Raw genomic sequence first — 12,202 nt, forward strand, 5'->3', positions numbered from 1 at the left:
TGTGGTACTAATTATCCTCCCCTTGTGGGCTGGGAGACTAATACATACTCCTTCAGTGCTGGAGTCCAGTTGGACAAATGCTAGTAGGCCTCATGAATGTTGTGACAATGTAAATAAAAATGAGGGTCAGTTTTTGCAGGAGCTGTTAATCATGGATCATTAACCTGTAGAACAGAGGTCGGCAACTTGTGTGCTGCAGCAGGCTTACCATTGAATTCTATGCAGCCAGTGAGACTATGTGAAATACAGAAAAGTCCAAAGACAGAGAACCAAAAAAACTGCCACACAAAAATGTAAGCAAACCAAGAGTGGAAGATGACCAAATGTTACAAAAGTTTCTTTAATGGGTAAAGAACATGTCGTTACAAGTCCCAGACAGAGAAACTCAACACATGCTGTTTTGTTTAAACTGTCTGTAAGGTTGCATATGATCAACATAAAGCCAGCTTAATGCAGTATTTTAATATTTTTGATTAAATTAAATTTTTGGTTAGATTAAATTCTGTTCTGTGGAGTCTCTACAGATTCTCCTGATGAAGGCTGCCCAGCCAAAAACACAACCTGTGTTGAGTTTCTTTGTCTGGGACTTAACTATATATTCTTTACCCATTAAAGAAACATTTTTGCAACATTTGGTCATCTTGATATTTTTCATTTTCCTCTCTTTTTTTTTTTTTTTTTTTAAGTATAGAAAGAAAACAGCCCTACCCATGTTAACCATAGTTTTGTCAGTAGAACTATTGGGAAAATAAAACTGGACAAGACTTGTCAAACAAGTTTGGAAAGCCAAGTTTACAGTAAGATCATTCTGGTGGTAATTTGTAAATCATTACCTTGAGTTTTATTGGCAGTGGACAATATGGTGCATTTAATTTTGTGTGCAGACCCCGGTATATAAAGCTTACCCCTACTGTAGAAGAATGCTAGACGGGGGCCAGAAAGTATGAAAAAATGACCTCAAGATTACAGGTTCAATACATATGCTACCATCTCGCATGTTCTACTGGGAGAAGGGTATTGCATAATGTTACAGAAGGCTTATGGCGGAATCACTGCCCTTTTTTCCCAGGTCGGAAGAGAAATATTACTTGCACAATGAAACAAGTGAGGGCATTTGTGATCAAAACGGACATGTCCTTTTGGTTTTCTGCAGATTGATACTCCAGTATTATCTCTAGTGCAGTATTGAATGTATCCCAGGGTGGTCATTTAGCTAAAACTTATATGTGTATATATATTTGTAATGTATGACAAATAGAAAATTCAGATGAAAACAAGGTTACCAAAGTGTGTTTTATAATATTGGATGATCACCTTTTAGTTCCTGTGTCAATAAATTAAGGCTTAAACTGGTGTTGGGCTTTTAAAATGTCTTGTATACTTTATGTAAATGTCTGGAGTATTTACATATTGTGGGGGGGGTTTCCCCCTGCATACTATTTGTAGGCAAAGTCGTATTAAATTATGTTCTACAAATTATAGTAAGTTGTTTATTAGATGACGGGCTCATGCCATGTCCTATTATCAAACCTATCTGGCCCATTACATGGGCTGAAGCCAGTAGGCGGAGCTTGTTGCCCTATCATTTTCATTGTTGTGGGAGTACTAAGATGGTGGCAGCTGCAGCGGGGAGAATTAAAACCACCTTGCGTGGAGACCGGCTTCAGCCTTGTAACATTAGGCCGTCTCCTGTTACCAAACCTCCTTGCTTCAACTACCTTCTGAGTGTCCTTGGCTAGAAGTGAGGGGAACTCTGAAGCTAAGGAATTATTTAGAAAAAGAGATGAGCTTTACAGCAAGTAATCAACTACATTTGTAAACTAAAGTAAATTTAATATGTCAAAGTTCAGTTGTGTCCTTATGAAACTTGGCATTTCTTCTCATCTTTAGGTGGTAGGGGGTTTAGTCTGATGTAGTATTACTATTCAGCCTTTCTTGTGTTGGCTTCTCTTTCTCAAATCCAGAGCAGGAGATGGATTTTCCTCTGGGCATTCGAGCACAGCATAGAATCATCTCTCTAACAACAGCTTCACATTTACTCTCCATATAATTGTTAGCTACAATTAGAGGGGAGAAAAAATGTTAAATTCATAATCCATTAACTAAGCAACTACGCTTGTAGTTTATTCTTTATTAAAAGAAAACATATAATACTCCGTATTGGGTTAAGTCCAGACAGCTGCTAATGGCAGAGAAAACTGACTAGCAATGTTCTCTAAGGCCTGAACTAATGCTTGCAAACATTTTTCTTCATGAGCAAAGGACTGAGTTGGTGTCAGCAGAAAATTTTAATACACAACAGGCAAAAAAAAAAAACCCTTTGTAAAAATGTATAAAAATGGAGAGAAGTGGTGGGCTGAAAGACTTCAGCAGATGAACTATATATCACAAGTTTATTTCTGCTTCTCAAGAACATAGCACTGTGTTTTGGTGGTGATACACCTGCCTCAGGGGTCACGCACACTGTCTTCTGTTGCAACTAATCTTTGTAGAAAAATGAGAGGCGAGACTAGTTGTACCTTAAGGAAGTTTATCCGCTGTTGACTAAGGTTTCTTGTTTTTCTGTTAAGGATGAAACGGTACCGTGTTGCCTATTCCTTGAGAAGCGGAAATAAACGTTGTGATATTCAGTTCATCTGCTGGAGTCTTTTGGTCCACCTCTACTCTGTTTTTATACAAACACTAGTTAAAAAAAAAAAAAAAAAAGGCCCGTTTCTGAGAAATGAAAAGGGCACTAGCAAGGTTTTCCTCAGTGTGTGAGATTGACTGTGAGAGAGAGGGAATGTGGGAGAGTGTGTCTGTGATAGTGTGTGCCAGGGGCCCATCACTCCCCCTTCCCTGGCAACCTCAGCTGACCTTGTTAATCACCCAGGGCAAGACTCGGAGAGGAGATAATTGCTTTACTCCAGCTGACCTTGTTAATCACCCAGGGCAACCACTCCAGGTGCCTGAGAAAACAACTGTGGCAGAAGTTAACTGCTTTACTTGCAACTCTCTTTTCCTTTGTGTACTTGCTAAACCGGATATCTATGCCACCTCAAGTTTCCGGTTGGAGACTTCAATTAGAACGTTGGAGGTGCCTTTTATATAGAGAGATTTTCTATTACACTGTGAGCACTTCTTACAGATGCATGCACGGATAGTTGTAGGGTGCTCTAATGTTTTCACTACTTGTTCGCCTGTAGTTTATAGCTAATCTGAATTTTACTCGGATAGTGAATGTTTAGCCCAGCTTAAATGGGAACACACTTGGCTATATCAGCCCTAGCTCCCCTGTCCACCATCTTCCTGTTGGCCATGTAAACATACTGTTCAGCAGTACTGTAACAAATTCAGAGATTACTGGCAAGAAGCAACCATAAAATAATTTACTACTACTACTTAACATTTCTAGAGCGCTACTAGGGTTACGCAGCGCTGTACAAATTAACGAATAAGGAAGGGCCCTGCTCAGAAGAGCTTACAATCTAAAGGACGAAATGTCAAGTTGGGGTAGATGAGATTTCCTGAGATGAGATGTAGTGATTAGGTGCCATTTACAAATTTACCTAGTAATGCTTTTGGTAAGCTGCAAAATAACCACCAGGCTTCAGCACTGCTAGTCTTTAGTTTGCTGTTCAGTTACCAAGCACAGATGTATTAGCTATAGAGGAGCAGTCTGAGAAGCAGGGACGGCGGGGGTCAAATCTCACTGATGCGCCTTGAAATCTTAGACAAGTCACTTAACTCTCCGTTGCCTCATATACAGAAGCCTAAGGGCCCCACTTACTAAGGTGCATTAGCGTATTTAGCGTGTGCTAGCCTGTAGGAATAGTATGGGTGCCTACACAGTGCGATCTAAAAATGTTAATGTGCTTCTAGTGGAGCTTAGGAAACAGGGCCCTGACCTTGTAAATCCTCTAGGGACAGGAAAATAACTACTGTACCTGAATGTAACTTCCCTTGAGCTATTGTTGAAGTAATGCAAAACACTACATATGTCTCATAGGGCCTACAGTGAAATTCCAACATACCATAACAGTAGTAACTTCCACAAGTCACACAACCAGGGATCTACCTAGGAAATGACAACACAACAAACACTATAGTGGGTGCTAGAACATCAGTCCACCTGTTGGAAAACTAAACAAGCCCGATGACTACAGAAAACCATGTAGAACACAGACCTTTACCCAGTATCAAATAAGTAACCACAAACTAAAAATAGAAATACAAATTAAACTGAGCTCCCAAGAAGCCAAATTCTGCATACAGTGCAACACTAGTGAAAGAAACAACGATGTATATCCCCCTGTACCATGCAAAAAAATGATAGCAGTTGTAAATGTCTAGAACTGATTGGAATCACTACATTTACAAATTAACAAATTATAAAAAAAAAAGAAATGGAAAATATACCATTTTATTGGACTAAATACATTTTTCAATTAGCTTTCAGAGGCCAAAACCACCTTCCTCAGGACATAACAGCAGTAAATTGTCCTGACCTAAGGAAGGAGGTTTTGGTCTCTGAAAAAAGGTATCTTTTTATTGGACTAATTTTAATAACACCCCATTCCTCAGCAACCCTCCAGACCGGTCAAGACGCTTGGGTTATGCATGCCTACCAGCAGAGGGAGACTGAGAACACTAACTTCAAACTGAGTACATATAACCTGTGCTAGCCCTCTATCTCCAGTATTTTCTCAGTCTCAGCAGAGGGTAGACATGCAGCCTGTGCAGCTTGTCCGGTCTGGTAGGATCTTGTGAGACTAGTTAATTTTCCTGATTTTCTGGGGATAAGTTGGTGATACAGTTCTTCCCTGTGCCTGGAACGCTGTAGTGTGCAAGGGGTTGGTAGGTCCGGTGGGGCCTGCCATTGTCCCCTCTGGGGTGTCACACCCGGGTGGCCGGGTCCCTCCCCCCGACTGGCTCTCCCGTTTTGGCCAGAGTTGTGCCTCGGCTGCAGTGTTAATCCTGCAGCCTTGAGTGCCTTTCAGATTCTAGCAGCAGGGCTCAAATAAAGTTTAAAAAAAAAAAAAAAAACTCCTCGTGTGGAGGACTGCAGGAGCTGCACTCCGGGGTCTCCGGAGTTGTTCAGCCGGTCTGGGAGAGCTGAGTCAGTATTCAGCGCCGGTGAGTGTTGGTTTTCTTTCTTTTAACTTCGCCGGTTGCAATCAGCTGTTTTTTGTTTAGACGCGAGTATGTCGGGGAAGTTCCTTCGTTGCCGGCTGTGCGCGCGTCGGGGTGTTGACGCGGCTGGCGGTTCCTGCCGGTTTTGTGGAGAGCCCAAGGCCCCATCCCTCGCGCCATCGGTGTTAGCTGCGGAGGCTCCTTCGGCGGGATCGCAGGAGAGTTGTGCGGCTCAGGTTGGCGCTTCAGCGGCGGTCCCGATTTTGGCGGGAACCGCCGCCATCTTGGATTCGGGTCTTTTGGGCGCTGAGACGGTCGTGGGGCCGCAGCCCCTCCCGATTTCGAGTCCCGTTGGGGGGGAGGCCTCAGGCAGCATGGGGTTCCCTCCTGAGTTTTTTTGGAGTTTGTTTCAGGCTTGGAAAGCGGGCCCATCGGGTGCGGAGTCCCTTAGTCCTAAGTTGGGGGGGGCTACCGCTAAAAGACCACGTGTGGAGTGCTCTGAAGATGTAGAGGCTTTTTCCCCTCCGGATTCTGAGGGTGATTTTAGCCCCCTGGAAGAGGAGGAGGGGTCGGTGGCAGGGCAGGATGGGGACCTGTCCTTGCCTGGGGAAGACCCCTCGGTGGTTAGGATTTTTCACAGGGATGAATTAGCGGACCTCATTGAGCAGGTGTCTGCCACTTTAAGGTTTGATCCGGCGGCAGCTCCCATTGGGGATGGGAAGCAGGTGGATCCTTTGGTCAAGGGGATCAGGCGGGTCTCTCGCTCTTTCCCTATGAATGCGGACTTGAGAGATATGATCACGCAGGAGTGGCATTCGCCGGAGGCTCAGTGTAAGGTGGCTCGAGCTATGACTAAGCTCTATCCTCTTCCTCAGGAGGACAGAGACTCCCTCAGGCCCCCGACTGTGGATGCCGTGGTTACGGCAGTGACTAAGGCTACTGCTATTCCAGTGGATGGGGGGGGCCGCGTTGCGGGACCCTCAGGATAGGAAATTGGAGACCTTCCTAAAGCGCAGTTTTGATCTGTCGGCCTTGGCGCTGCAAGCGTCTGTTTGTGGAGGTCTAGTGGCTCGGGCTTGTTTTCGCTGGGCTGAGAGGCTCCTGGATAGTCCGCAGGCTGATAGGGCTTCTCTTGTTCAAGATCTGGCCAAGTTGGAGAGGGGGTCGTCGTTCTTAGCGGATGCGCTGTACGATTTGTTGAGGGCCTCGGCTAAGAACATGACCTTTGCGGTGGCGGCTCGGCGGGCCCTGTGGTTACGGGGCTGGGTGGCCGATGCCGCCTCCAAGACTAAACTTTGTTCCCTCCCTTTTAGAGGCTCTTTGCTTTTCGGGGAGGAATTGGATAAGTTGGTGAAGGGTCTTGGTGATGCTAAGGCCCCTCGGCTTCCTGAGCTTCGCCCCAAGGTGTCTAAGGGGGCAGCAGGGCGGGGGCGCTTTCAGGAGGCTCGGCGGTATCGGCCCGGTAGGTCCTCTGGGGGGACTAGGGGTCGGTTTTTCCAGAGAACCCAGTCCTTTCGAGGTGGCCGTCGCGGGGGGCGAGGCTCCTCTTCGGGAGCGTCCGGTACGTCCCGTGTGTCTCGATGGTTTGGGGACTCAGCCTTTGGTTCGTGTGGGGGCTCGCTTACGCTTGTTTTACCAGAGGTGGGTCCAGATCACGTCAGACCAGTGGGTACTGCAGATAGTGCGAGACGGGTTCGCCCTAGAATTCGACAGTCCCCTCTCCGACTTCTTTCTCGCGTCTCCCTGTCATTCAAGATGCAAGGCAAGAGCAGTACGGGCCACTCTGTCGCGTCTAATCGGGTTAGGGGCGGTGGTGCCTGTTCCCAGGTTAGAAAGAGGTACGGGCTGTTACTCCATTTACTTCGTGGTGCCCAAGAAGGAAGAGGGGGCCTTCCGGCCCATTTTAGACCTCAAGAAGGTCAATGCGGCCCTAAAGGTTCCCTCCTTTCGGATGGAGACATTACGCTCAGTTATTGTAGCGGTGCAAGAAGGAGAGTTTCTGACGTCTCTAGATCTGACAGAGGCTTACTTACACATTCCCATTCTAGAGACGCACCAGCGTTTTCTTCGCTTTGTGGTCTTAGGGAGGCATTTTCAGTTTTGTGCGCTGCCTTTCGGCCTGGCGACTGCGCCTCGCACCTTCTCCAAGGTGATGGTGGTGGTGGCGGCGGCGCTGCGCTTACAGGGCATTTTGGTTCATCCGTATCTGGACGACTGGTTGATTCGGGCCAAATCAAGGTCAGAGAGCGAGGAGGCTACCGGTCGTGTGGTGACCTTATTACAGTCGCTCGGTTGGGTGGTCAATCTGGCAAAGTGTCACCTGGTGCCTTCCCAGTCTCTGGAGTATCTGGGAGTTCGCTTCGACACGAAGAAGGGCCGGGTGTTCTTGACAGCTTCTCGCATCTCCAAGCTACAGGGGCAGATCCGGCGGCTCCGAGCGCAGAGAGCGCCTTCGGCTCGGGCGTATCTGCAGGTGTTGGGTCTGATGGCAGCAACAATAGAGGTGGTCCCTTGGGCCAGGGCCCATATGAGAGAATTACAGAGAGCTTTGTTGACTCGTTGGTCTCCTCAGTCTCAGGACCTGGAGGAGAGTTTCCCTCTGCCGAGGGTTGCCCTTCGCAGCCTTCGCTGGTGGCTCCACGCTCCGAATCTAGCGAAGGGCATGCCGCTGGACCCTCCCAGTTGGACGGTGCTGACCACGGATGCGAGTCTCTCGGGCTGGGGAGCGCATTGCCTGGGTCAGGTAGCTCAAGGACGTTGGACGTTGGAGGAAGCATCTTGGTCCATCAATCGCCTGGAGACTCGAGCAATTCGTTTGGCTCTTCGGTCCTTTCACACCCTGTTAGTAGGCAAGGCAGTCAGGGTGCTTTCCGACAATGCCACGGCCGTCGCATATGTAAATCGGCAGGGGGGAACGAAGAGCCAAGCGTTAGCTGTGGAGGCGGCGGAGTTAATGTTCTGGGCAGAAGCTCATCTTCAGGGTCTCTCGGCGGGCCACGTGGCAGGGGTGGACAACGTGAGCGCGGATTTTCTAAGCAGACACACGTTAGACCCCGGGGAGTGGTCCCTCCATCCCTCAGTGTTCAATCGACTGGTGTTGGAATGGGGTCGGCCGGGGCTGGATCTCATGGCGTCGGCCGACAACGCTCAGGTCCCTCGCTTCTTCAGTCGTCGAAGAGATCCTCGGGCATCGACGCGTTAGTGCTCCCGTGGCCGACTCAACAGTTGCTCTATGTTTTTCCGCCATGGCCGCTGGTGGGCCGCGTGGTGCAGCGGATCGGGCGCCATGCAGGTCTAGTGGTTCTGATTGCGCCCAATTGGCCTCGACGTCCGTGGTACGGAGATCTAGTTCGGTTATTAGTGCAGGCTCCGATGCCGTTGGGGCCCAGGGTGAGATTGGTTCAGGGGCCGATCGAGATGGCCGACCCGGCTCCATTCTCGCTTACGGCCTGGCTCTTGAGAGGCTCAGATTAAGGAAGAAAGGTTTTTCAGCCAGGGTAATTGATACCATGTTGCGTTCTCGTAAGAGGTCTACTTCTTTGGCTTATGTGCGGGTGTGGCGCATTTTTGAGAACTGGTGCCAAGAGCGGGATTATGTTCCTCTACGCGTGTCGATCGCGGAAGTTTTGGAGTTCCTGCAGGATGGTCTGGACAGGGGGCTCTCGCTCTCTTCCCTGAAAGTGCAGGTTTCAGCGTTGTCTTGTTTCCGTGGAAAGATTCAGGGAATTTCCTTGGCGGCTTCGCCGGACGTGGGGCGGTTCTTGAAAGCTGTCAAGTTGCTTCGTCCGCCTCGTCGACCGACGGTGCCGCCTTGGGATTTGAATTTGGTCTTGGAGGCTCTGGTAGGCCCTCCGTTTGAACCGTTGGCTTCCATCTCGTGTAAAGATCTTACTTTAAAGACAGTGTTTCTGGTGGCCATTACTTCGGCGCGTAGAATTTCGGAGCTACAGGCTTTGTCTTGTAGAGAGCCTTTTCTCTCCTTGGCTAAGGAGAAAGTGACTTTGCGGACAGTTCCTTCATTTGTCCCTAAGGTGGTATCCTCCTTTCATGTAAATCAGGTGATCTCGTTACCAGTGTTGGGGGATAGGTCTGGTGATCTCTCTCAACGTCGTTTGGCTAAGTTGGATGTTCGACGCATCTTGCGGTCGTATTTGACCAGAACGCAGGATTTCCGAGCGTCGGACCGGTTGTTCATTTTGTTTGGAGGTCCCAGAAAGGGGGAAGCGGCTTCCAAGGCTACTCTGGCTAGATGGTTGAAGGAGACTATTGCCTCGGCGTATTTGTTGAGGCGTCGGACAGTTCCCTCGGTATTGAAGGCACACTCTACTCGGGGGGTAGCCGCTTCTTGGGCGGAAAGCAGTTTTATTCCTCCGCAGGACATTTGCAAGGCGGCGGCGTGGTCGTCCATTCATTCTTTTGTAAAGCATTATAGAATTGATGTGCAGGCAAAAGAGGATGCTCGGTTTGGAGCGGCTGTGTTGTCTTCTGCTTTTCGTGGGTCCCACCCTTAATGTGTCTACTGCTTTGGTACTTCCCAAGCGTCTTGACCGGTCTGGAGGGTTGCTGAGGAAGGTGAAATTAGGCCTTACCTGCTAATTTTCTTTCCTCTAGACCCTCCAGACCGGTCAAGAGCCCGCCCTGTTTCTTATCAGAAGTATTTTTCAGCCGTGTCAATTATCAGAAGTATTTTGAGCCGTGTTCTGCTATGTCTGTTCTTTTTATATTCAGTATGGTCGGAGAACTTTCTTTGACTCTAATATTCTGCAGAGTGGGACGCATGGGCGTTTCATCTGTTTAAGCACACTGTTGGTGTTTGACTATTAGTTTTCCAGGTACAGGGGTTCTATGAGTTTTCAGAGTTACTGTTCCAGGGATTTGTTTTCTCTGCTTTGCTAAGTGTATACTGGAGATAGAGGGCTAGCACAGGTTATATGTACTCAGTTTGAAGTTAGTGTTCTCAGTCTCCCTCTGCTGGTAGGCATGCATAACCCAAGCGTCTTGACCGGTCTGGAGGGTCTAGAGGAAAGAAAATTAGCAGGTAAGGCCTAATTTCACCTTTTAATTTATTAACATACCACACTATCTTAGACTAAAAATAAAATGCCTTTCCCCCCACCTTTGTTGTCGGGCCATTTACTTTTCTTTAATTGTGTTGGCCACAGTCTCTGGTTTCTGCTTTCCTCTTTTGGCAGGATTTCCTGTTCATTTATCATTTTTCTCTCCTTTTCCTTTTAGTTTTCTTCGGTGTATTTTCTGCCTATGTCCAGAGTTAATTTTTATTATCCAGTCCTCAATTTCTCTCTTTATACTGTGTCTAGCTAAAGCTTGCCATCTCCTTCCCTCACCCCAACTCACCTATTTTACTTCCTCTTGCTTCCCAGTTTCTTACTAGTTCTTTTTTCCCATCCAGCATCTGCTGTCTTTCTCCTCCACCCCCCCCCCCCCCAAATCCAGCATCTGCCCTTTTTTTTTTCTTTATTCCCACTTCCATCCAGTGCCTCCTCTCTCTTCTGCGCTTCCAGCCAGTGCCTGCCCTTCTCTCCTCCCTGCTTTGATTCAGCACCTGCCCCCCTTGCTTCCTTCTTAGATCTAGCACTCTTAGGTTCAGCAGCTGCCCCCTCTCCAGCTGGCATTTGCCCACTCTCTCTCCCCCATCTTCCAGCTGTCTGTCACCTGCTCTTGCTTTCACAAGCCAGCCATAGAAAACCAAAAGACAGCCAGTGTGGGACTTCTCTACTGTACCTGTGGCTGCTGGCTCTGACCCGGAACAAGAAGTGAGATTGGAGGGTGCAGACCAACTGCCACAGCTATGTATAGTAAGATCCTGTGCTGGCTGTTTTTTTGTTGTTTTGCTGCTGCTAGTTTGGGAAAGCAGAGGGTGGTGTGGGAGGTAGTTGGAGCAGCTTGTGGTGCTGTCAGCTGTGTAGTGGGCTACAACTACTACGTGGCCTCTTATGAAAAGGCGTGTGGCTGCACAGCATCGAGGGAACAGTGCTGAAAAGTCAGGGAGGACATTGCAAGCATAAGTCGTGAAGCACTGGAACTTGCCAGTACAGTAGAATGCCACTTATCCAGACTATCCTCTGCAAAGGGTGGTTTGGATAATCATAAATCTGGATAATTGGACAACATTGTACATTAAACATTAGTTTTTCATCAATGTTTGCAGAAAAATATAAAATACATTTGTTTGCCACATCCCTGCAAGCAGCGACAGCAAGGCAGAAAGGGTTTTTTTTCTGTTGCATGTGAGTCTAGAAAGGGCTTTTCTCTGTGTGGACCGCAAGGATTGGTGGATAATGGGTCCAGATAATTGGAAATCCGGATGAGCGGCATTTGGATAATTGGTGTTCTACTGTATTTCTCTGTCTCCAGCAGGTAGTGCAAGTGCTGTTGGAGGACTGGTGCAGTAGGATTCATTAGAGAAGGCCGGACTCCCTGGGCCACAGGCTACAGCTGTAGCCCTGTAGTTGAGTCCTTGGGATCAATTTAAGGATCTTTTACTTTATTGGAACTGGCTGGACTAGTGGAGGTCCCTTGGGCCCTCTGAGTGAGGGTCATCCCCCCCCTTTTCTGGAACTGTTGGAGCACTAGCCTGCAGCTATTATAGCTAGTGCTGGTACTACCTTACATCAGACAGATACATGTGCATAGTACAGATAGATATCTATAAATTAACAGATCTGAAGAGGGATGTGCAGGGCTGGCTTAACCAGTGGAGCAGGTGAGGCTCTGGAGCAGAGCGTCAAAATACCCAGCCTCTGACCTCACCTGGGCTACAGATTAAGCCTTTTCTAAACCCCCCCCCCCCCCCCCCCCCCAAGTCTCTGTCCTCTTACCTCCTTCCCCCCCTCCTGGGTCTGGCAATGCTCCCTCACCCTGTGGGTCTTCTCTCTGCTGCATCCTGCCTCTTCTGATGCAATTTCCTGTGGGTGGGACACGGCAGAGGGAAGACCCAGGGGCTAGCCAAAGGCAGCCTGTCAGGCTGCTGTTGATGTGCTAGGTGACTGATGTAAGCTTTACAGGATAAGGGGGAGTGAGAGGTGAGGGAGCAGTACCAGACCTGTAGGAAAGGGGGACAGAGGAGGTG

The 12,202-nt window shown here is 48.2% G+C and overlaps 1 protein-coding gene across 3 annotated transcripts in view; it reads right to left on the reverse strand.

Moving 5' to 3' along the window:
• Nucleotides 1-664: 664 nt before the first annotated feature.
• Nucleotides 665-12,202, reverse strand: part of CMC4 (C-X9-C motif containing 4) — a 34,219-nt gene continuing 22,681 nt past the window's right edge. For all 3 annotated transcript variants that reach the window (XM_030209394.1, XM_030209392.1, XM_030209393.1), the window contains one exon: nt 665-2,057. In XM_030209394.1, the coding sequence (XP_030065254.1) occupies nt 1,903-2,057 (155 nt within the window). In that variant the 3' untranslated portion in view covers nt 665-1,902. The remainder of the gene's footprint in view (nt 2,058-12,202) is intronic.

Source organism: Microcaecilia unicolor, chromosome 7 (assembly GCF_901765095.1).
Source record: "Microcaecilia unicolor chromosome 7, aMicUni1.1, whole genome shotgun sequence".
Taxonomy (NCBI): Eukaryota; Metazoa; Chordata; class Amphibia; order Gymnophiona; family Siphonopidae; genus Microcaecilia; species Microcaecilia unicolor.